At 35.9% G+C, this 26,030-nt stretch overlaps 2 protein-coding genes across 3 annotated transcripts in view; both read left to right on the top strand.

Moving 5' to 3' along the window:
* LOC112556409 (disks large homolog 5-like) overlaps positions 1-12,439 on the top strand; it is a 45,929-nt gene extending 33,490 nt beyond the window's left edge. For both annotated transcript variants that reach the window (XM_025225402.1, XM_025225395.1), the window contains exons 25-31: positions 1,522-1,738; positions 1,960-2,174; positions 2,542-2,580; positions 2,847-2,948; positions 3,667-3,794; positions 4,630-4,739; positions 5,918-12,439. In XM_025225402.1, coding sequence (XP_025081187.1) covers positions 1,522-1,738; positions 1,960-2,174; positions 2,542-2,580; positions 2,847-2,948; positions 3,667-3,794; positions 4,630-4,739; positions 5,918-6,131 — 1,025 coding nt within the window. In that variant the 3' untranslated portion in view covers positions 6,132-12,439. The remainder of the gene's footprint in view (positions 1-1,521; positions 1,739-1,959; positions 2,175-2,541; positions 2,581-2,846; positions 2,949-3,666; positions 3,795-4,629; positions 4,740-5,917) is intronic.
* Positions 12,440-14,718: 2,279 nt separating this feature from the next.
* LOC112573088 (peptidyl-prolyl cis-trans isomerase-like) lies at positions 14,719-23,808 on the top strand. Its single transcript, XM_025253107.1, has 5 exons — positions 14,719-14,898; positions 17,387-17,417; positions 18,012-18,197; positions 18,866-18,941; positions 21,755-23,808. Exons 1-5 carry the CDS (start codon positions 14,827-14,829, stop codon positions 21,885-21,887), a joined length of 498 nt encoding a protein of 165 aa, XP_025108892.1. The 5' UTR covers positions 14,719-14,826; the 3' UTR covers positions 21,888-23,808.
* The last annotated feature ends 2,222 nt before the right edge of the window (positions 23,809-26,030 follow it).

The following is a 26,030-nucleotide window of genomic DNA, read 5'->3' as shown; positions in this document are numbered from 1 at the left end:
AATCAAACATCTCCCTGTCATACTACAGTTTTTCCTTCATGTCTCTTTACCTCAATTTTAAATGAAATCGCTTCGGAGACTATTCCTGCATGAAGGCATTGTAATAGGCGTCCACATGTCCCCTGGTTTACTGAGGAGTGTAGTGTGGCCCAGCATGCTCAGAAGAAGGCCCAGCGCCTTGCCTTCCGCCACCCCACTCCTGAAAATGTGAGAAGTTTTAAATGCAGTAGAGCTCAGGCTTGTTATATTTTTAAACAGGCAAGGCAACTTGCGCGACACAGGTTTATGTCCTTATTGTCCTCCTGTACTTTTTCCCAAGAGGTATGGGTGGCCATGAGGAAGATAAAGGGAAGATTTCAGGCTGGTTCGATAGGCCGTCTTAGGGTAGGAGACTATGTCTTCACAGAGGCATGGGATGTTGCTATTTCCTTGTCATCCACCATTGCTCACAACTCCTCTTCTCACTAGTCCAGATTTCCAGCGCCTGAAGTCTGTTCAGCGATCGTCCGTCCTGATGCACGAAGAGGATTAGATAGATAGAAGTCTGTTCAGGAATCTTTTGGCTGTGGCTTTTTTTCGATAACTCCAAAAAGTACAATCTACCCTTTTCTCTCTCTCTCTGAACTACAGCAGGCCCTTCAGAAGTGCACGGACTTTGCACTAGGTCCAGATAACATTTCTTTCAGCTGCTGACTCATCTTCCACAGGTCTCTCTCCTTCTTCTAGACATCTTTAACTTTATTTGGATGTCCGGCTGTGGTGCCCATCCCAAAACCTGGCAAGGATCCTCCTGAATCCAACTATTACTGTCCTCTCGCTCTTACTATTTGTCTATGCAAAACTTTAGAACACCTGGTAACTGTTTGTCTTTTGGTTTTTTTGGTTTGTTGTTGGCCTTTTTGGGCTTCACACTCATTTTTACACTTTACCCTCTCTTTTACATATTGTTTCCTTTTTGCATTGGCCTTTTAAAGTATGTTATGGTTATATCACTCCAGCAGTATTATCCCTAAACTTTAAAAGTTAAAATTACTTTTTGTTATTATGATATAGTCTTAGTTGCTGGCATGGTGTTAAAAACAAATACTGTGCCAGATGGGATTTTCAGACCACCATTTAAAATTTAGATTGGGGTTAGGGGTTTCAGACATCTAGATAAAAATTATTGAAGACTTTATTGACAATTTCAATCACTGTAGATGCTAATATTATTGTGATCTTGATGCTTGATTTCAAGAAATGGCTATAATTATTAGTGTTATACATGTAAAACTGTCACTAAGTTTTGATATCAAGCACAGGCAAAATATTGACTTTTATATGTCTGAGTTTGTTTTTTTTTTAATAAAATTTCTTTTGCTGTACAACCTCTGAATTCTTACATTTTAAAAATCCTATTGCCACATTGTTCACATTTTTATGCAATTTTTTGTGATTTGGATTGAAAGGAATGAAGCAAATGTCATAGGTACAGATTCATCAGAGAAAGGAGCTAATGTAATTCATTTTTTTTTTCATTAGAATACAGCAAAATACAGAATATCCCAGGGGATAAAGTGTTTATCCGTGCCAATTTTTCACGCACGGCTGAAGGGGAAGGAGAACTGACATTCTGCAAAGATGATATCTTGGAGGTTGAGAGTACAGTCTATCGAGGGACTCCTGGCTTGTGGCTGGCTTGGCTGGTTGACCAGTATGGGGACAAAGTTCACCGTGGCACAATACCTAGCAGAGTGAGGTGAGAGCTTTCAGCTGGCCTGAAAACGTTTTGATTACAGAAATCTTCAAGAATTGTAACTGACTATTAGTTTGCCTATTTGAGCTTAATATTCTTCATATAAAGGTTTTAATCACAAGAATTACACATCATAAAAAGTAACGAAACATTTTGTAAAGTCTTGCTGCTTGAAGCTCCTGTCAGGCAGAGAGATATATCATACATTTTATCTCCTTGGTCAGATTGGAAGATGAGCTTGTACTGAGGCGCAGTCACTCGGAGAGCTGGAGCTTGGGTGATTCAGAAGAGCTGAAGGCGTCTCGACGAGTATCAGGTTCAGCTCGCCGCAGTTTTTTTCGACGCCGGCGACATCAGCGTAATAGTTCAAAAGATAGTCGAGATCTTGGCTCATTTTCTGATGCTTCTCTGAACAGTGAATCTGTTCCCATCTTGGATGGTATGTCTTGAGTGCATGTGTGTGCAAGCTGTTGCGTGTTTGTTTATGTCATGTATTTTTCTAATGAATTGATTTGCTGCATACAGTAGGGAAAGCCTGTTCATTAGCATTGGCCAGTATTTATACAGAGGCATCAGACACCTTGGAAATATGTGAATTTTTTTGTGCCTAATAAATGAGATGTGATGTTCAGTTATCTGTTAAAAGTAAGGAATCACATTGCAGTGTGTTATTTCAAATTTATAATAATGGTATTCTCAGACTTAACATTCCAAAAAACCCACCGTTCTGCATCAAATAAGACAAAAGCTTTCACAAAGTGCCAAGAAAGAGAAGCAGCTCACTTTTCATTTGTGATCTTTTGCAGAGTCCATTTTGGGTTATACGCAAGTGGAGAAAATAGAGTGTGAGTAGGATATAAACAACACATACAATATTAGCTTGAAGACTTAGCATGGAACAGTGAAGTTATCAAGATGTAAAATACCAGTACGCTGTCACTAGGAATCAACTTGGCATTGTTTTCATTATTTTGTACGTAGAAGCAAAATAAATTTTGGGAACATTATGCTTGATGCTAAGTTCTGTTTTTGCATTAATCCCCTTCAGAATGAGTTGGTGGGATGATTAGGCAAGGCAGTGTTTTTTATTGTTTTTTTTTTAATTCTCCAGATGACCAGATACGACCTGTTGTGCTTCTGGCACCTCTTGCAGAGCCTCTTATCAGGAAGCTGACATCAGAATCACCTGACAAATACAAATTCTGTGAGCCTTGTGAGTTCATGCCACTTTAAGTTTTCTAGAATTTAAAGTAAGATGTTCCCAATAGGAAAACTCCAGCAGTCCATTTGACTTGAGTAATGCAAGGTAAAAATCAGTGTTGGATTTATATTTTTTTTAAAACTTTGTTATCTATTGTGTTTGTTATATAGTATTGAAACGAAGTGTTTGCTAGTCTATGTATTGTAACCTTCTTTCCTGAAACTCTTGTATTTAGAGCTTTTTTGTTTCAGTAAGAAGTTGGTAAGTTTATGAGATGGAAATAAAAACTGAAATGAGACTTCAGTGGATTCTTACATTATAATAATAAATTTGAGACATTATTAGTAACTGTTTTCCCCTGCAGTTCAAGTTTTTCTTGTGTAAACTTAAGTTGTTGGTTGATTGCTGTTGTTCTCTTGTTCATTCACCCTTCGCATCACCTTTACTGCACCACATGCACGCTTGCACTATTTTCCCTGAGGTGACCTAATTTGACCAAAGAGAATGATGTGGCTGGCTGTGATGTGAGAAGTTGTGAGGGACAGGCAAATTTAAATCAGAAAAAAATCTCTTTAAAGCTCCATGAACCTGATCATAGGAGCAGGATATTGCGCTGTACAAATTTACTATAATAATATTATTATTATTAAATAGTATAAAAAGTAATTCCCATTAATATTCTTAAAAAGTTGAGCGAATACCATCCACTGTGCTCTTGATGTGACAACAGGCATAATGAGGGCAGCCATGACAGATATGGAACAATCCCTGGCTGATGGGCGATTGATAGACTACTGGAAGAGAGAGGATCACTTTGAATGTGTTCAGGTTTCACACATCAGAGACATTTGTGATAAGGTAAGTTTTTATGTGGACATTAAAGATTGGAAAACAGTATAAAGGATTTTGAATAAAACAAAAAACTTTGGTGTCCAATTTTTGAAATGTTATGTGTCAACCATATATCAAAACCTCATTTTTAGCTGTCAGCATTATAGAATTAATTATCTAAGAAACCAGTCAACACTTTAAACATTTAAATCATGGAAAAAGAATTTTTTATATGCATGTGTGTGTACGCGCACACGCGCAGGGGATTTGTGATTTATGTGAGGAATGAGCTCCAGAAGAAGCACACAAAAGTTATTCATTTTGAGTAATAATGGCCACATTTGCCAGATTTCACACTTGATTTGACTTTCAGCACTGTCATTTATGTCAGGTGTTGATTCATATTCATCTTAAACATAAACTTCCTTTTTTTTTTTTTTTTTCTGATAAGGTAGATTTTTAAGCCTGTTTGAGTCAGTTAAGTTATACATCTTTACAATATTTTGACACTTTAGTTTAAGGTAAAGTGAAAGTTAAATGATAAGGCTTATCAGTGCGAAGACTTAGGCTGACAATCACAAGCAGACACCAAGAAACTGACACAGTCGTCAACAGAAGCTAAAGTGTGGTATTTCTGCAAGTTGCATCTTTTATGTGTATTATTATTTTAAGTTATGAATTTTTCATATTTATTTTTAAAAGCTGTAGAAATGCATCCTTTCAAATAAGGTTCATCGAGCACAAATTGGAGCAAGAAGGATTTCAGAACAGAACAGTCACAGAATCATCTTTTGTTAAATGACAAGTATTTGAAGTCGAATCACGTCTTAACATCATAGTGAAATCAACTTTGTTTTTGCAGAAAATCCATTGTCTTTTAAATACCAATCCCAGAGCAATTGAGCGCCTTCACCGTCTGAAGATATACCCAATAGTGATATTTGTGCGGCACAAGGGCTCAAAGCAGATAAGGTAGGTTCCTTAGACAGATGCATGTTAGGTACATGTTTATGTTGATAATAGAAGTTTTGTCTTGCAGCTGTAAGAAACTTTTTTTCTGCTGTCAGTACACCAGCTAGTTAGAAGGAAGATAAAATATTTAAGATACAGCTATGGAATAGATTGAATTTACAGTCTTTTTATTTTTTTTCAGTTTATTAGAATACATTGTTTTGATTTTACCTTTTTTCGTCTTGAAGTATGATAAGGTTCTTTCACACATTTTCTTTTTTTTTTTTTTATTTTTTTTTTGTTTTACAGTTTTTGTTCAGTAAATATGAAGATTTTAGCTGTTTTTAAATTTCAAGGCTTTATTCAGATTTTAGAGCTTGATCCTGTATAATCTACCGTTTTTGCTTTTAAAGGTAAACCTCAGTGCAAGATGCCATTTCCCCATATCTTGGTGAATACACTACTTCAGTTCTTGCAATTGAAGCCTACAAACATCATACACAGAAAGAGATCAAAATCATAATGTCACATTTTGATACAGAAATGCCTTATGTACAGTTCCAACTATCCCACTGCTGAGTCTATCACTTTATAAATGTATCCACATACAATCTTTATATCTGTGTTCTTGACCTTGTTCTTTGCAGGATGATGTTTGTAGATGTGTATCTTAAGAAGGTGGGTATTCACCTAGATTTGAGGAAATATTTTGCACTAAGCTTTACCCTGTGATTTATTTCAAAAAGATATTGCACCCCACTATTTCTTCTTTCTTCTACAAAATGTTTTTTTAATGATGAAAAGATGTTTTTGCATATGTGATTTCTACTTAGTTCTTTAGATACAGTAAAATCTTTAATGTACTGACCATCAGAATAACAGTGTCGATGTGCTTTTAGTTTGCACAGATATGTTTTCAACATGAATTGATATATGACCAGCAAACACTCACTTGACACCAGAAAAAATTTGTTTATTTGCTTTTATTTAGTTTTGGCATTATTTTAATGGCGTTATTGTCTCTTTGCAGATTGTGAGATTGCTTTTAGTCACTTGACTGAAATTTTTGGGTTCTTGAACATGTGGATTCATTGCCATTATTCATATGTAATAACTTCCTTGACTTATAAAACAAAGCAGAAAGCAATGTTGTTTCCATGCAGAAATTGGTGTACTTTTAACTATGGTATTTTTTTCAGAGAAATTAGAGATCCTCAGTTCTTGCCAGAGAAATTAAGTAACAAGACATCTAAGGATAGCTTTGAGCACTTCAACAGAGTGGAGCAGGAATACAGCCATTTGTTTTCTGCAACCATTCAGGGAGGCAATCTGGCTGAAATGTGCATGCAGATAAAAACCATAATCAGTACCGAACAAAAGAAAGCAATCTGGGTCACTGTGTCTTGTTTGTAGCTTTGACTTTACGTTTATCTTAGACATGAGAACAGTATCATGTCAAACTGACCAGATCTACAAGAGTTGTACAGTTTCACATTCCTTCTGTTGAAAGACATTAATTTATTAAAAGGTGAGCAAGCTGGTAAGAAAATACTATCATTATTATAGGACTATACAGTACGTGATTCTCTTTGCGACACTCAACAGTTCTCTTCCAGTGGAATCTTCATTCCATGCAAATAATTTCAGGACTTATAACAATCTCTGCAGCCTGCCTGCTTATTTTAGTTATGAGGCAAATTTGGCAGATTATCTTTGTATCTCTAATACAGCTATCCACTTCTGCCAGATGTGTGATGCTTTTACTCTTTATATAATGATTTAAATAAAGATGGACAGAACCAAAATACATTGCAATGATTTTTTTTTCCACAATTGTGAATACTATCATGCCAGCACAAAATGCAAAGGCTGATATGTTCTTCCTAGTCATCTCTTGCTGCACTCTAAGTAGGTAATGTTAAACATTGTTACTTGTGTGTTTACAGACTCTAAAGACTCCTCTTATCTTTACTTTTCTGGTGTTAATAGTCATCTTCAGTTTTTTTTTAGGCATTCATCATAAGCTTCCTATGTCACAGTCTTTTCAGGTGTTGATAGAAAGTTTCTGGTATTACAGTGATTGCAATTTTGTTTTTTCATTTCATTAGAATTTTTTTTATAGTTTCTGATACTTTTGTTTTGGATTGTTTTGTTACGGATGTTTTGTTTATCTCAGTCTTATGCATCTAGCTTTGTTTTTATGATTGCTAGGTTGTTGGATTTTTTTTTTTTGTTTTTGTTTGTTGTTTTTTTTTGGTTCATCTTCACTTTATAGCTCGTTTGTCAAAAATCATCTCCTAGTCAGTAGTAAGATTTTAATTAATGCTACATAACATTGTAATCCTTGGTGTCTACTATAGTAGACATGATCTAAATTTACTCTACACTTTAGCAGTAGCAGCCTTTTTTGCCTAGTTACCCCAGGTGCATTGTGTTAACATTTGCTTTGACAGCATTGCTTTGACTTTTATGTTTTTACATTTCAGCAAACAAGGATTTGATGCTTTTTGCAATTGACAGATTGTATAGACCTTTTTTTAACATCATTCTGTACATGAATATTAAAGGAATCAAAAAGAGAAATATCGATTTAGGCTTATAAGACAGACATAAAAATTCTGAATTATTTCTGTACCAAATTTGGGGTTGAAAAATGTTAACTTACAATTACTGTTGTTTTTATATATCACACTGACATACTTAAGTGAGGCATTTCTGTACTTGCAGTTTTGTTGGAATTTACTTTATCTTATATTTACTTGTTCTGTAACACTTCACCAGCATAGCATTAGGGACCAAAGTTAAATGACTTTCCTATCACATGGATCCACTACAGTCTTAGAGATGTGAAAAAAAGTAATAGCACAAGACTAAAAAATTGCTGGAAAACCCCTAGGCACAAAGTTTTACATCCCCAAATATTTATTTCAGGAGTGTTGCATATTTGTATGTTAATTTTTTCTAAGAGAAAAGAGACTGATAAACTACCTTTTTTTTAATACAATGTTAAACTTTTCCATAACTGAGAGAGCAAGCATGTACATGCAACTGTTGGTGAGATTGGGTTTGCAGAGGGCTGGTTGAAAATATAGTAGCCTTGTTTAATGTGGCTGTAAAACAATATCTCCAGATTTCCTTTTAGAAAAGTAGGACATTTTTCAAAATGCTTCATCTGTACAAAATTTTGCAAGCTGTTGTGAATGTGAAATCATCTTGTACATTGCCTTATCTTTATCACATAATCAGAAATCTAATTTTTATTTAGTGTGAAGATGTAGTGTACTCATTTTATCGTGTTTTGAATGATTGAAATTTGAACTCTTAAAAAAAGATATGGCCATGTTTTGATTTTTAAACAGCTTTGTTTAACAGGAAGAATATCTAGGCAAATCATGGAAGTGAGTAAAGCCTATATAACAGAATCTGTAAGCCTTGTAACCTTTCACAAGGTCTTCAATACCAAAGTGTTGGACCTATTTTCAGGGTGATCCTAAAGGGACCTATCTTAGCTTTCTTTCCAAGCAATATACACCAGAAGCATAGTTAGAAAGTATATAGTGTATTTCCTCTTTTATGATTTTATAGATGCATTTTATGTGACATTAGCAGGAACACAAATTGAGGTTAAAAATACAAACAAGAGAGGCATTGTGACTTCTGTGGCAATACCATACAAAACATATAGATCAGAAACAGGTAAGACATTGCTGCTATGCCAGATAAACTTCTCAAGGACTTCCATAATAACTGAAAGATTTAACGTGTATGACTCAAGGATTGCTAATTATTCAGCTTAAAAGAAACATCATGAGAAAACAACAGCAGTAACAGAAGTCTCTGATGATTGATGCTTCTGAGGCTTGTTTATATTCTAACACTACATGTTTTCCAGAAAGAGTATGAACAAGATAAACATGAGCGCAGACATAGTATAAAAGATTGAAAATTTCTTCAACCTTTGGATCTTGCAGCTTCTCCAAGGAAATTTGGGGGGGTTAATTGAGTGATTCTTCACCTTCAGCCTCATTAAGACAAGGCTATAGTCACTGACTATATTAACATCTGGGTGTAATCTTCTATTTGCCTTGTTGATACTGGATTTGAAAAGCCTAGGCAGAAGCATAAAGATTTGGTTATGGACCAGTTCATCATCTGACAAGTTGCAAATTGCCATCCTTGTTTCCTTGTGAGGATGGGACTGTTGGCTGAGTCAGAGTCTTTGCCCCTGCCATTGGTCTTACCAAGGTCAAAGTTACCTACTGTTCCTGCCTATTGCTGGTAGGTGATTTGGGCTGATTTTGATGTTCCAAAATTCTTGTTCAGACTAGAATGTTCTTTCATGTTGCTGCCTTTATGACCCTTTTCAACTGTTCTTAAAACTCTTCCACTTCAGTCTCTTCCTGCATGGAAGTTAGAGTGTAAACTTAAACAATGGTGACATAGTGAGGCCTGGCAGAGATGCAAATAGAGATTAGCTTCCAGAAATGGATGTAGTACAGCTGATGACAACTCCAACCACTTCTGTATATATATGCATATGCAGACAACCACACCATGCTTGATTTGATAAGTGTTGGAGAGTCTGTGACCTTCCTCAGTTGCTGTCTCCCCGAAGTCTGACCATCTCACCTCCACCAGTCCCACAGTGTACCACTGGTACTGTTCTAGCTTGTGGGTGAGATTTTTTCACCTTGCCACGCTTGTGTAATATGTGGATTTTTAACGTTCCAGTGAATTTTCGTGTACATTCATGGCCCCAGATTAAAAATTAAAGTGCTGCAGGCACAGCATGCTTACTTATGAAAGTTGGTCGACTATATTTCAGCACATAAGAACCTACCTCGGACTAACAAGCTCAAAAGACACACACACACAAAAATCCCCCTTCAAAATAAGTCAAAAATAAACATGCCAAAAAAAAAACACAAAAAAACTGTGATAAGAACCTGAAACTTTCACTTGCTATCTGACCTGTGCCATAGGCAAGGTGACAGTCTTAGCAACAAGTTAAGCTTTATATTGCCAGTGATGCAGTCTCTGGATGAGACTACCCACTCCCCCAGTATTGTTTGGTCACCAAGACATGACATACAACTTAATTATGTTTATAGCTAGCATTCATAAATGGGTTCACCATATATCAGGCATGTCAAACATGCAGCTCATAGGCTGCATGCGCCCCTTTGCAAGCACACATGCGGCCCACACAAATGACACTGTACACTTGTGGTCCTCGTGACAACACAAATGTGGGCCATGAGGCTCTCAGGGGACCCTCAGTTTGACATGCCTGCCTTAATTACAATTATGGTGCATGACTAAGTAGAAAACCACTGTTTTACTAGCACTTATGTAGAGTGAAATCCAAGGGAGCTAGGAATGTGAAATACATTGTGACAGTCAAGTGGGTGCAGAAATGTTGAGAAAGATTTTAATTTCCTCATTTGTGAACTGCACTGAGGAAGTGCTGGAGGAACATTATATATATATTTTGTACCAATGATTTCAAAATAGATGCGGATACTCTAATGATGCGTAATGCTAAAGTAATATGCTTTTAGCATTTAAACACTTTTTATTTCTCAGATTATGTTATGTTGTCTGGCTGAAACTAAAGGAATGAGTTCAGTTTTCGACGATCAACCCTAAAATGGTTGTATTACATGAAATTATATTATAAATAACTTGTAACAGAACATATTGTTTGCATTTTTACTTCTAAACAGTTACTCTGTATATTTTGTCTTGTGAATGATTGCAGCTGATGAAATATTTGTAAAACTGTATGTTGTACACATTTGACAAATGAGGTATTTGTATATATGTTGGCATTAACTTGTCTTATTTGGGTTTTCTTGCATTGGAATAAGCTCGTAGTGCACAGTTTTCAAGAGCTGCTGCTCCAATGTTGAAAATATTTATGCTGGAGAAAGAAAAATCTCCTTTGTGCAATCCAACAGCTTTTATTTCACTTGTTGTTGCTGTTGCTTTGACGACGTTAAAGGTTGATGTATTCACATATAACTAGGGGAACACATGGCTGTTCCATAGATGTGTGAAATAGTTGTGTTCCATGTCTTATTTGATGCTGCAATTCTTTCTAAATGTGAAATTTTTGTAGACATGTGATGATGCATTTGTAGCAGCAAGAGGTTTATCTAGTCTATTGCTGTTTATCTTGTAAATAGTCTGCATTCACAGATAGAAAACATTTTTTGTGAAAAGATGAAAAACAGTCATAAATAAGCCAAGAGGACTCAAATTAAAATTATTTTATCAGTTTTGTGTTATTCTGCTGGGTCAGTCAATATTTTGCAATGTGGCACATTCACACAATCATGTACCACAGCATTGGGTATGAAAAGATTCACTATCATCTTCTAACACTTTTCATTTTGCAAAACTGCAAAGAAGTCTGTTCCTCTACATTCAAGTCTCCTTTGATTCCAGTGTGTCTGTATATGTGTGTGCATTTTTATGCATGTATGTAAATTCTTCAGCTTAAACTGATTTATTTCAAAATGTGATCTTCACCACTACTACTATATAAACATTATCTCTCTGCTGTATAATCAGATCTGCAAAGGCATTCATGGAGCTGTAATAAGAGCTGTAGACCAAGAGAGCAACAAAAATCACAGTATATTGTGTTCTGAAAAACAAATGTTCATGAGTACTTGCAAGGTTACTTAACAATTAGGGTTTGAATAGGTACTCACTCTCTTTTAGGTTTATGTGCCGCACCTCATTGGAGCTTTGTTGTGAAAATAAAGAGCACTTCCTTTTAGTACCAACGAACAGTAATGAGAAGGACTTAAGATAGTAAAAATTATGAAAATACTTTGATTGCTTTAAATGTTGACGGTTGTTTATTAAGTATATTAAAATGTAGATGGGTAAGTAAAAAAAAATGTTGGGATGCAGTAGTGCTGTAGATATGTTAGTGGCATTGTAAAGATGGATTTTTTTCCCTAGCTGTTTTTACTCTGCTAGACTTTAAGAAAAACCTGAATCTTTATAGGCATAGAATGGCATTGTTCATGCAAGACATTTGGCCTGTTACATTTTTGTTTAATCTGTGAAAAAGCGAAGTTTGACTTAACAAACAGCTGTGTTTCTTTTTTTGAATTACTACAGCTTCTTGAGTGGAAATGAGAGGTAGCATGCAGTAGATGGAATGACTGGTGTAAGTGGCAGCTTTGTAAAGATTTTATTTGGAATGAAGGCTAACCCCATCTGAATTTCTTGATCAGCCATAGCAGATAAACACTTTTAAGTGAGTGTTCCATGCTGTGTACCAAAAATACTGGCCCAAGGCTATTTACTGTATAATTTTTAACAGCTATTGCTTTAATGGGAAGTGACCAAATGCCACATGATGATCATAGTCACAATCTAGGCCCATTCTGTTGAATTGTAGCTTTTCCTAGCTGTCTTATTATGCCATTCAAGTGATTTTGCAGAAAAATTCTTTTTAGAGAAAGCATTGTAGAAATTGCCAATACCATCTGCAGTTGGATCTAATCAATTCTGAAGTTGCTGTCTTGCCTTAATTGTTCGAACCATTTCATTTAAAGGAATGTGCTGTTTTATATTACATGCTAGGTAGGTCTATTGCTTATTTGTGATATGCTTTGTGCTGTGCACCTAGATGGATTTTATGGTTTACTGTTTTTAATCATGCACAGTCAAGTGAAATAAATAGCTCACTCCCTAAGAGACTAGTGATATGGTCGCTTGTTTCTGGAAATGTAAGGCTGAATGCATGATGCATACTAAAGGAACATTTTCTTCTGAAAAGTGTGTCATGCAGGCACTATATATTTTAATACACACACACATATGTATACAACACAGACTCAGGATAAATTAATAACCACACTCGCTGCACCACTGACAAACTAAAAATAACATTCTCCCATGCATGGTAAGGGTGGGTTCTGACACGGATTATAAATCCAGTTTAACATGCACACTATGAAAGGTTCTTAATGCAGTTACAAATCAAAGAAATAGACTTTTTTTCTTGGAATAAACAGCCGAAGTTGGAGGACAAAACTATGATCTGGCACATACCCTCTTTCATCACCTCATCTTTTGTTATGTGTATTTGTATATGCTGTTGCTTTAATAGTTTTTTAAACTAAACAACTAATTCCTGATTTATTTTATTGACTGCCCCATGTCTTTTGGATGTGTTATTAAATAAATAGAATATTTGTGTAGCACCTTTTTCCAGCATTAGCCTTACTCCCGCCGCTTTACATATAGACATACAAGGACATTAATTAATACATGTAATAAATAATATAACATTAATGCATCACATTAATAGAAGAAGTAGAAAAATGATGCTAGGTGAAATGGAACAGACATTCCCCTTTCTTTAGTGATCCAACCAGTATAGGATCCAGGATGAGGTGCAACTTGCAAAAACTAGGAAACAGATAGGTATGGAAGACATGCTACTGACAGCAGAGTATGATATAAATAACACTTGCCGACGTGTCACTAGGATGTAGGTAGTGGTTATGTATAAATTCTGTTGTAAAACAGTGGTCTGGTGCATGGACTTGAAAACCTCAAGACACAGATTCTTGCCAAACAAAGGAATAATTCTGTGCAACACCTTAACAGCAGCAGCTGCAGTGCCTGAATCGACAAAACGATGGCTGTGTCACTGAGAACTTGAGCTCTGACTAATGCCTTTTCATGTCTTTCAATGTCTACTTTGCTGTGAAAAGAAAATACCATTTGCAAACATTTGGTATCATGGAGATTAAAAGTATGATGATGGTAATTTTGTAGTCTCTCCGTCCCTAAACCCATGAGAGTTTAAGTTGTCGTCACAAAATTAATACTTACTGATTATTCATAATATATATGTCCTTGTATTTCGATTAATTTTATCTCCTTTACTTACACTTGTGCAAGATTAATATTGATCATAATGTTAAAAACACCCTCCCAACTTCACGTTTGTTGACGTTATTTTCTGTGTTATGAGATACATTATACTTAATATATCAATGTCAAACATTCAAAAGTTTAGGTTTATGTGGAGAATGCATATAATACTTTTTTGTATAAAAGGTAGCTGGACTCAAGAGTAATGCATGATTAATAAACAATGTATTTTACTTAAAACTGTGTTCCCTCTGCTGCTGTGCCACAACTACACGGACAGCACAAATCTCTATCGAGCTAGTGATACACGTTTATCTATTTCACACGAGGACACACGTAACACATGCTAGCATTCGTTCGGACTTAACGCACTCACACAGGCAAATAAGTTCAAAGATATTTATTTACATAATTTACTCATACGACTATTATATATCTATTCTAATCTACCTACCTAGTCTACTAAAACCTAGCACCCAACTCCCTGGGGTGGGTAAAGAGGGGGTTGAGTGACGTGAGCCACTTATCAGTGGGACCATAGAACCTTGCGGCAGAATGGTACTTCTCACTTGCTCCGAACTAAAGCTTTACTGCTTTTCCAAGCAGGACCAGCCGCCTTTCGGGTAACAGGTGCAAGCATTGACTTTTCCTGCTATTTATACTGGACAGTTTGGGTGCTATGTCACCCGCTGTTGTCGTCCGTCTCGCGCTGCGCCCAAGTGATGGGGTGGAAGGGGATGCGAGGTGGAGGGAACAAGCACTATCAGCGGTACAGGCTGCCCTAAACTATAGCCATGGACGTAGGGGATCTACGTTCATGCTGTCCCACTGCACCTAGAGTTGGCAGTCCTTCCCTTTAGTGTCTCTAGTTCCTGGTGTCCCTATAACTGCATCGGATCGTGACGTCAAGAGACCAATTAAATATTCAGATGAAATAAACTAGTTGCGCCCTCTTTCCCTTTTTCAAGCTATTTAAGAAAAAGGGAAGATATATTGCATTTTCCATCCTGCTTTGGTACAAAAGCAACAAATCTATTTTCTTTACAAAGATTGTTTCAGTCCTACAAAATGTCCGTGACCTTTGTGACCGTGTCAAGGCCAGTGATAAGCAGGGCGTTGCTCACGTTCTCAAGGGGAGTTACTCGGAAGCGTCTGCTTTGTAAGCTCCTCGGAAACAGGCCCCGGCAGTTATTCAATTACAATGTCTAATAACCCCCGTGTTTACTTTGACATCAAAATTGGCGAGAAGCCCGCTGGTCGAATTATCATGGAGGTGAGGACAATACTGACTAAACAAGAAAGCTTTTTGCTTATCAAGTAATCGCGCGGCAGATCCGTTCCCATTTGTCCTTCACCTTGCTAAGTCCGGCAAGTGAATGACACTACTGTCGGATGCACAAATAATTTTGAATTTGTGTTAATATCGTTCATTCTAAATATGGTATTTATTATAAATCTCAGAGTTTAATTTTAGTGAATGAGCTATGTCTATCAGTTTGCCTGGAAAGCTGCACGAATGCAGTTATTATTTGCACACAATTGTACTTAGTTCAGCTTGAAGAACAGTTCACTAGCTGTTGAGCTGTCGTTCTCTTTCTTGGCTCATACTCTTTTCAGTAACAATGGGGGTCTTTTGAATCAGTCGTAAATTGTATAGTCGCATAACGTAGGATAGACCATAGACATCAACGTTTGCCACTTACACTGTCCTGAGTGGTGGGGAGCAGGTCCTGAATGAAGCGACCAATCCACACCTTTATGTTTGGAAGTCAGTTATTTATCACCCTCCAAGATACTATGTAAGATGGATATAGACCAGGGGCGTTCACTTACCAGATTTATTCTGTAAAGTGAAGCAGTTTGAATTTGTTTACAATAAAACTTTAAAACCAGCCTTTCCTTTGAACGCAGCAACCCCCAATGCTCTGTAACAAATTAAATTTCAGTCAAATTAACCCATGCTGAATTTAAAAAAAAAAAAGTGAAAACAAGTGCACTTCACATTTTAGCAGAGGGCCTGTCCAGAGATGTTTTCGGGCCATGCTTTGCCCACCATTGTTATAGACCGAGTTTTGCAGGGTCACATGGCAGAACCAGATGTGACAGCGCTGCTTCACTGTTGTGAAAAGGAAGTTTGTGGTGGCCTTTTAAGGATTTGACTGCTCCATACAAAGACATTGGTTTTGCTTTTCAATAGGAGATTCTCAAGAGCCTCCTCAGACACTTGCTCCTGAATGCCTGCATATTCTTCTCTCTGTATTAGCAACAGAGACCCTATCTCAGATCTGTACAGAAGTATTGGAACTATTTGAAAGGAGCATTGTACACTCTAACTTGAGCTTTCAGATGTTGCCCTCAGGCAGGCGCTACAAAGTGCCACATGCCCGAAAAATTGCTTTCCATACGTCTTTTGTGCCAGCAGCCGTCATCATCCTAAATGAAAGGCACAAACATATTTGCAAAATCATTAACAATCACAATATGGCATGACCCTGAAATTTTATTTATTTGTGAATGATTCCACGATCTTATGTGGCCTTAACTATGAATTTGCTTGTGAGTTCTGGTACCCATTTCATATTGCATTTGCATTGTCCATCAGTCTGTTATGGGCATGACAAGCGATTGCATCCAGTGATTACGTCCCTTCTTTAGGCTATTCTTTGTGTTCACATATTCTTTGGCACAGGGTGGTAAGGGACTTCATTTCTTTCCCCCTACCATGTTTTAGCAGCTTCTCTTGCAGGTTATCAGTGCCAGATGACTTATCCCCTTCAGACTATGTACAACTATTTTAACCTATTCCCATAGAACTGGTAAGTCTGCAGATTTGTTGAGTCTAGTCTTGCAGCATTAGAGAATGCTGATGTCTATCTTCAACTGTCAGTTGTACAGGATATTGCAATATTTAGTCTATCATTTTAGTACAGCAGTGCTTTCTGCAAGAAGGTGGCCATTGCTGTCTTTAAAGTTTTATGTCAACCTGTTCATGAAGGTTTGATGTGCCTTTTTTGCTGTCACTTTTTGACATTCCCTCCTCTTGATTTCTTTCCTGATATCGCTGTTTATGCTTGGTAAATGCTTTGAAGTCTTTTTCTTTTTTTAAGGTCTTCCTTTGGTCAGAAATCTAGAATAACCCTAACCCTATTTGATTCATTTTTATAGTGCTGCCCAATATTTGCTACTTGTGCGCGTGGCTTCAGATATGTAACATCTGCTATGCTGTTATTATCCCTTAACAAAGTTGAGCCATTTTGTTTTGAGCTACTCTGCTTGATACTTTGGCTACTTCTGAAAATAGCAAGTTTGAAATTTACTATTTTCAGGTGCCTAGGCTCGTGTAATTAGAAAAAAGAGGGGTAGGGGTAGTGAAGTGTAGGGAAGTAGGTATTTCTTTTTTTCTTGAACAAGTCAGATTTACCATTTACTTGTGTGTAGTTACATAGCACTGGTTAGAATCATTTTATTTTAAACTGTGTACATCTATGTGAATTAATAAGAAAAAGTGATTATGTCTGCTTTGAAGATCATCTCTAATAGAATGCCATTTAAAAACAATTATTTTAGATTAATTTGGAAGTTTTAATGAAAACTAATTGAGAGCCTAAAAAACTTGCATTTTTTGGATGAGAAACACTGTTTTGAAATTGACATAATCAGGAATCATTTGAACGTAAGGTCTCATAATTTCTTTTATAATGATTCATATGGAACCATTTGCTGTCTTCATTATTTGTTGAATCTTTTAATACATTTTGCAGCTTCGTGCTGATGTTGTGCCCAAGACAGCAGGTTTGTAACAAAAAAATCAAGACATTTTGTATTTACTGTTGCCTTAGGTGTAAAAAGCTACATTTAAATACCTTCATCAGGGCTTCTGCTTATGCAAAAAATTTCGTACAGTACGCATTAAAAGTTCGGAGGACCCCTTCAATTTTCGTCAATGGGGTCCCCTTCAAATTTGGGCGAAGAACAAGGACCCCTTAAAAATCTGAAGAAGGGGTCCCTGGGACCACAAAGAATTCAGCCTTAGCAGAAGCCCTGCCTTCATTTTTTAAACTGAAATTGTCAATATATATTTGTTTTGCTGAGTGACATGAATAATTTCATTTCTGGTGCTTACAAAGTTGGGACTTATTTGAATTGCTACATGTGTTCATATATGTGCCGCCTATGTTCACAAGGCCTATGGAAATGGTTCACCTATTAAATATTTGTATTTTATTTAGCCTTTCTCTTTTGTTTACATGGTACTGGAGTAACATTTATTATGTGTATCGTCCGTTTTTGTTTTCCTTGCTGAAGGCTGTATACATAGTTATGCACTATTCTGTGGATAAGTTAGGGTCGGTAAGTGAAATATTTTCCCCATTTATTTTCCTTCAGAAAATTTCCGAGCTCTTTGCACTGGAGAGAAGGGTTTTGGATTCAAGGGTTCCAAATTCCACCGCATCATTCCAGACTTTATGTGCCAAGGAGGTGACTTTACTCATGGTAATGGAACAGGAGGCAAGAGCATTTATGGAGAAAAGTTTGCTGATGAGAACTTCAAGCTAAAGCACACTGGATTTGGTATAAATATCATGCTTGTTTTGAATTGTTTGATCTGTTGGTAGTTGTGATTTTTTTTTTTTTGTCTGATAAACTTAAGATAGTATTTGTTTTAGTTGAGAATGTGTTGCCTTGTAGTCTTATTTTGTATGCAACATTTATCTTACTTTTTCTGAGTGAAATTTGCTGCTCCTAGAAATTTAGACTCTTTGACTTTCTTACTTGCATGCAGAAAGAGGTCAAAACTGTGACACTGTAATGATGATGTAATTTTTTAACATGGAGTTACAAAGATGCTTATTGTGGTTATGGATAGTCTGAATCAACAAGTGACTATATTTAGGCATGGCAAACTGAATTGCCACCAGAACTGAGGAAACTGTCTTGCCTCAAAGCAGAGCAGACTGAAGAACATATGCTTGTGATATCTATGACAAATTCTATGATCCCCTGGAGACCACCAAAATTTATCAAGATCAGTCCTCAAAGTGTAATGGAATAACAGGCATATGAAAAAAGACATTTGTTTGCTTGTTGGTTTGCTTAATCTTGCTGGCAACAACTAAACAGATAGGTGAACTTAGATTATTTAGCTGGTGAGGTACTTTGTATTGATTACTGCACAGGTACCAAGACTACTGCAATATGCTTGGAAAAAACAAAAGTACACAGGAAATTTCTTGTTGCAGGTGTCCTTTCGATGGCAAATGCTGGCCCCAACACCAATGGCTCTCAGTTTTTCATCTGTACAAATGAAACTACATGGTTTGTGATCATTATTTTATTAACATTTTGTCAGTTGTAAAAGATTGTAGCTGTAAGAATTCTGATGCTGGATTTCTCCTGCAAAGCTACAACAGAAACAGCTAAGTGGAAAACTTTTGGAAGTTTTGTTAGGTGGCAGCTGCATTTGATGCATTATCCAGTGTCAGATGCTTCATACTCTTAAGCCATTAGTGCCCACTTCTTGAAGAGAATGAACTTTGATGTTCAGCTTTATTTCTTTAAACAGAGGAAAGTAGCTGATAATGGGACTGTGGAGGGGCTTTTACAGTGGCCAGTTGTAATTCTTTCCCTTATACCATAAATAAAGAGGTTCCATAATTGTATTTACTGAGCTCTGCTTTGGATTATTGTCATAAAAGGCACTTAGCAACAAACTGTCTATTTAAAAAGCAGTGAGTACAGCTTTGCCTTTGACAGGCAATGTGTTTTGCTCAGGTATAAACTGTCCCTATATAACAGGTGTCCCCTCTTCAGGTTTCCAATTTTCAAAGCCATGAAGAGTACACTTTCATAATAAGAGTAGTTTATCAGCAGCTGACAATGAATCCAATAACAAAATTTACATGCTTTTATATTATTAAAACTGTGTGCAATATGTCATTATATCAGTGATACATCAGCCTGCACATAAAAAAGTGACAAGACACTAACAAGATTTTTAATAGAGTAAGATTTTTTTTTCATTTACAAGGCTAGAAGACCTTTATTGTGTTCAAAGGCACTTTGAAAGAAACGTTTGAAGGCAAAGTTTTTCTGAATTTTTCACACAGTAGTTCTCCATGCTCTATGATGCATGGGTGCAGTTATTTGGGGCTAACTTGAGACAAAATATACAATTCAGTAACCTGTCAATCAGAACACAACTTGATTTAGATGCATGATCAAGATCGTCCAATGTAAGATTTGGGGGAGGGGTTATAGGAAGGATCATAGGAGTATTGGGATTGCCAATTTGTCTGCTGCATCGTCATAAAGGATATTTACTTTTTGAGGTAGCACCAGCCTCCATTTTTTCCAGTTTTATCATAAAACAATGTTTGGCTTTGTGTATAAAATCTCTTTCTGTAGGCCACATTACTACCCATTTTCAAAATTCTTGATAACTTCAACATTCTGCTCAGATATTCTGATTGCCTCAGGCTACTTTGCTTTTAAAACGTCTTTGAAATCATATCTGTTTTTCTGCCATTGTGTGTGCATTAGGGGGTGTGAGTTTTTTTTCTGTGTGCACCATATAATTGCTGTAGTAAGAGTGGGTTCTTTATAAATATCTTTATTATCAATGTTAAGAATTTTTCAATTTTCTACAGAAAAAAAATCTATTTTTAAGACTTTGGTATCCTTAAGGAATTGATCACATCATCTTTATCAACTGACAACATAAAATTGCAGCATACACTAAGCAGTGAGTTTATGTGTACAGTACCTGAAGAAATGTGAATTTTTTGGTTACAATAACAAAAGGAAAACATTTTGTTAACCCAGATCTTAGTCTGCATTTGTGTTTAGCTGATTAAAGATTATGTTCAAAACTGCAAACCAAAAGTGTCCTGAGATCCGAGCTTTTTGATGGTCAGAAGGCGTAAACTTGATTTATCTGAGTAGGTTAAATGCAGTCCCTTTCTCTGCTTTTGGCTGCATTAGGCCATCAACCCTTCGCATTTTTAGACCTTGATTTAGACGAGGAATGACTGTTGCACCTGGTCTGGACCATGCAAATTTAGCCATACCATAAATGATAATATTGCACATTTCACACTACATAAACTGCATGACACTCTTTGAAATCGGAAAAAAGTGGGTGGGAAAAGTTGCTGTTTTTTATTGAGATTTTATTAAAATTGAGCAGATAACATTTTAGGTGGCGGTTATCATGAATTGTAGCTGTTGCCCAGTTAATAAAACATGGGTTGATTGAAGGGAAAATGCCGAAATTGCTGCAAAGCAAAGTTGTCTAAGACATCAACAGTACTCCTGAAAATGCAACTGTTTGGCAAAAAATGTACTTCATGCTATATTCTTTATCGCTTTTAGTGTGATAAGAAATGCTTCAGCGATGAAATTAGACTATAATATATTATTCAAATACTACTAATAAAGCAAAAGAACCTAGTGGTGTAGCAGTTGAACAGCTATTGCTACAACACTGGAACATAGCTTTAACTGTATAGCTGCAGGGGTAAAATATTTGAAGTGGAAATTTATTCATGTTAATGCTTCTCTCTAATCTTTCAAAATATACACTCAAGACATTTTGTCACTTTAGATGACAGACATTTTTATGACATTTAATTCCAAACATATAGATTTAGATTAAAGGGATTTAGCGTGGCAACACTAAGACTTTTTATGCTTAAGTCTATTTTGAGGATGTCTTAAACTACATCCACCACCAGCTGGTGCAACTTACCTTGTAGTGGTGTGGTGGCTTGTGTGTCTTGTCGATCCACAGAGCTATGTCGACGGGAGCCTTGTGCTCCTGGCAGGTGTAACCAAGCCGAACAGGTCTGTCAGAAGAGAGGCCAGACTAAAATGTTGCACCCTGGTCCTCCAGGTTGGGGGTTTTGCTTTGGGTTAACAATCCACTCATGTAAAAAAAAAAAATGTTACACAAACCACAACAGTAATGTTGCGGCCATATGCTCTTCAAGGAGTAACAAAACTAACTTAAACTACATATTAAAAGTGTTGCTGCAAGGAGGTAACTTTTTTCCCCTCTGTTGTAGGAAAAGTGTCAACTCGTATCTATTAATTTTCACAGATATTGTTTCACCTTTAACTTTCATTTTCAGGCTGGATGGAAAACATGTTGTGTTTGGCAGCGTTGTAGAAGGTTTGGAGACTGTCAAAAAGATGGAGGCTGTCGGTTCCCAGAGTGGAAAAACAAGCAAGGACGTCATCATTGCTGACTGTGGCACGGTATAAAGCTCTGTGATCCCTTTGATGGTCTTTTTTTCTCTCTTTTTTTGAAATAATGTAGTAGAACTCAGCACTATCACATTAAAGTTCACTAAGGATTCTTGCTAACATTTAAGCATTTACATCCTTGCTTATTGCTCTTGATGTTAACTGCAAACAATTTTCTTATTTTTGTTATTGTATTTAGTAATAGGTTAGACAGATTCTTTTTTTTAATTTTAATATCTTAATATAGTTGCTGTTTATGTAGGAGGTTAGTACAGGGTCAAAACATTTCTAATCCACAAGTTACTAAATAAGTTTAGGGTTTTTTATATATAAAGGAAAGGGGTTGTTTTTAAATGTTACTGTCGAGGAAAAACAATAAGCAATACTCTTTCCATAACCTCATGTACTCTTAAAATGTTTATTGCTTTATTTGGAAAATAGCTAGGGCCTCTGCTAAACAGGCATAATATGAACTGAAATTTATCAGAAGTTATTGGCTGCTTTTTCTCATGTTCAGAACTAGCCTTCAAATTGTTTAAGAACGACCTTATTCAATAATTTTCATGACGGAAGTATGAAATTTTTTTCAGAAACATTTTTCCTCCTTCACAACCTATAAACACAACTTTTCCTAAGGTTGTAAATTTTGATTTATATTTGCGTTAATATATTTGTTTTTGGAATTTGTTTTTTGTAATATTGCTTCTTATTTTGAAGATGATTAAAGTGCCCCATCATGTTCACATAGCTATATTACAAGGCAGAGTACATTTTTTCTCAAAGTATGTGTAAGCCATACCTGAATCTCAAATATTTGTTGTATATGAAAAATTTACATTTGTGTCTATCAAGAAAGAACAAATACAACTTTTCCTAAGGTTGTAAGTTTTCATTTATGTTTATGTTAATACTTTTGTTTTTGTAACATTCCTTCTTATTTTGAAGATAATTAAAGAGCCCCAGCATGTTTACATATCTATATTACAAGGCAGAGTACACGTTTTCTCAAGGCGTGTATAAGCCATACCTGAATCTCAAATATTTGTTGAATATGAAAAATTTACATTTGTGTCTATCAAAATAAAACTTTTTTTTTTTTGCCTGCCGGTTGGGGGTTCTTTCTTTGTGTGACATTTTGAAGCCCAAAATTGTTTACAAGTGGGAATTCTATGCCTGATCAACATTAAGCTAAGTACAAACAAAAGGAAAAAAACAGTTCTCTCAATTCAACACTGTAAAGTGTGTCTGGTTAATGACACTGGTATATTTTCAAAGATTGCTTCTGTAATACAGAAAATAAATTATTTTGTATATCCTTTGCAACCTCTGTGATGATTTTGGTCTGTATTATGTGTGCCCTTAAAGTTGACCATTCCAGCTGTGCTTGAACAAAAACTTCACTCCCAGATTGTTAAAAAAAAAATTTAATTCCTTGAACGACTTAGATATGATTAAAGATTATTTACTCATCAGAAATTCATCATTTATAAGTTCTAAATCCAAGAACCATAGTGTACCAACATGAGTACTGTATAAGTCAACTTATTTCTATAAATTACTTCCTTATGTAGCTGTCCCTTGTACTGATGCAGTAGCTACTATATAAAATTTTTTGGTTATTGCTTGTCTTTAAGTGGGATGGTGAATAAAGTGAACTATAGTGATGTAAATTTATGATTTAGAAACATTGTGACCTTGCTTTTAAAGGGGTAGCATTTTTTTCTTATCTCTATCGGGATGACTCAATATTTACAAAAACATTTCAGAAAGATTACAAGATGTCTAGAAAGACTAATATCTTGTAGGAATTTTCCCCTCTTGTTTGATTTTGTGTTCATTCTTAAACAGTTCTATAAAAACAGTTAAGCATTTAATAAATTTAATACACCTTCAGTTTGGAAAATTTGCATCTGTAATAAAAAAATTTCTGTTTAAAAAATCTTTGCATTCTGAATGTTTGCATGTGCAACTGTGTGTGCGTGTAGATATGGGTTTTTTTACTTTTTCACATATAATTTGGAAAGTGATTTACATTACTGTTAGTACTGTAACCCGACATATAAAAAAAAAATTTTTTATTTGTGAATTTTCTTTGAGCTGTTTTTGCTTACTTGGAAGAAAAGTGAATTTGCTGTTACTCTGTGGAAAGATGACTCAGAGGTCCACAAAAATTACTTCAAACTTTAAAAAAAAAATACATGGTCAAAATTTTAGAACTTAAGTTTATTAATCAGCCATGCAGTGTTCTGAATGAAAGGCATATCTGGTCACATTTGGATAAAGACGGTATCTATGTCAGTTTTGTCCGGCTTCGAGCCTTCTGGGGCGGTCTGGTGGCGCTACGGTTATCGCCTGCCATGAGTAAAGTGAAGGTTGGCTGGACTGGCAGGTGTGTCCAAGCTACGACCCCCGGGACACATCCTGCCCGCAAAGGTGCCTCATGCGGCCCACTTATTTTAACCGGACACAGGGTGACATTACCCTGACACCGCCACAGGCTTATGATTTCTTTCTAACAGAATCTTACGCTTTGGTATATCGTTGCATAATTTCATTTTTAACGTCGGCATGATTCTGGCAAAACCGCCATTTTCTGGCCCGCAAAGTTCTATATCATGTCGAGTGCGGCCCTCGGGCGAGAAAAGGTTGGAAACCATGCACTTCTCTAGAGGTTCTACCACTACTAACCAGACTAAAATTCAGCAAAAGTATCTTCATTTTTAAAATATTAACAGTCAAAATGCCCTTAGATTTTCTACTATCTTTTCTACCAACGTATGTGTACGACGTCTCGTGTTAGATTTTTGTGTGTTCGTGATAATGTTTCTATTGAAAAAACGGAAGGGAGCGGGTGTATTCACCCAGATTTTATCCAAATAAAAGGAAGGGGTGTGTGTCTTGCACTGCACGCTATCAAGTCGTTAGCAACAAAAAAAAAAAAAATTGGGGAAAACATGCACATCCCGCTGGACGTTGATGGCATATCAATGCTTTCCTGGAATAGAACTGAGGAGCAGCAGCACCTGTTACGTATAATATTAGAGTATTATAACCATTTAAAATCTCATGCGCCAATAACTAATTATTGTTGAAAACTGTATTGTAGTTGTTGAGTGAAAAGAACAAAGAGGTTTTGCTTCCATCATCTGAAGATTTGTTTTTCTTAAATTTAAATGTGTGACTGCGATCTGGATCACTCTTTAAAACTGATTAAGAAAGTCTCCATATTCCCATACCGAGAATAGTCCCATTCAAGACAGCCTGAAATATTCTGGCAGTGTTCTTTGGAACGACCTTCCGCCAGATCTCCAAAGAACGGACTCAGTTCTGTACAGGTTCAATGTGGGACTCCTACAACACCTTTTCCAAACCCTTTGATTATTTACAGAGGCTTTCTAGCTAACTTAATAGTGTATTCTCGCACTGACAGAACCTGTCATCTAGCCAACAAAAATAACCCTGTCAGTTATCAACCACCATAGTTTTACATATCATAATTTGTCTCTTTTTATTGCCTTGCTTTGAATTAATCTAATTTTTTTATTTCTGCTGCATATAGTCCGAGGACTAGATGTAAAAAAGCATAACTTATTCTTTTACCCTCATAAATAAAGATGAGTCATTTGACTATCTCCTCCTATAGTGTAAATGAGTGAGCATATAGGAATCATTTTGTTTACATTTATAATTAATGCATGTTTAGAAATAAACGAAGAAAAGTTTGCTAAACACTGCATGGCTACCATATAAACAACTTGTTAGCCAGACTAACTATATATGCTGACTTTATATATGTAAATGACTTTATGATTACCTAAAACTAGATATGTTTTGATATTATATACATTAATATTGTTAATATTCACATATTAATAAATGTGAAAAGAACACGTATACTCATATTAATAAATGTGAAAAGAACACGTATACTTCGTCTCTGTTGTGTAAAATTTTACACTGCTGCATATGGCTTCTTTGGCAGATGGATGTATTCTTAAAATGACTGCTAATCTATATGCATATGTTTGTTTTTATGTTGTTATATTGTAAAATATCACTTTTTATGTGTTTTACATGTATATCTGTGAGAGATATGTTTTTTTTAAAAAATTGATTGACGCTAAGACTAATTTTTTCAGAGTTGTTTTGCATGTAGAAGAG

This window comes from Pomacea canaliculata, linkage group LG1 (genome assembly GCF_003073045.1).
Source record: "Pomacea canaliculata isolate SZHN2017 linkage group LG1, ASM307304v1, whole genome shotgun sequence".
Taxonomy (NCBI): Eukaryota; Metazoa; Mollusca; class Gastropoda; order Architaenioglossa; family Ampullariidae; genus Pomacea; species Pomacea canaliculata.
Note: the sequence above shows the minus strand (reverse complement) of the source record. Positions and strands in the feature narration are given on the sequence as shown.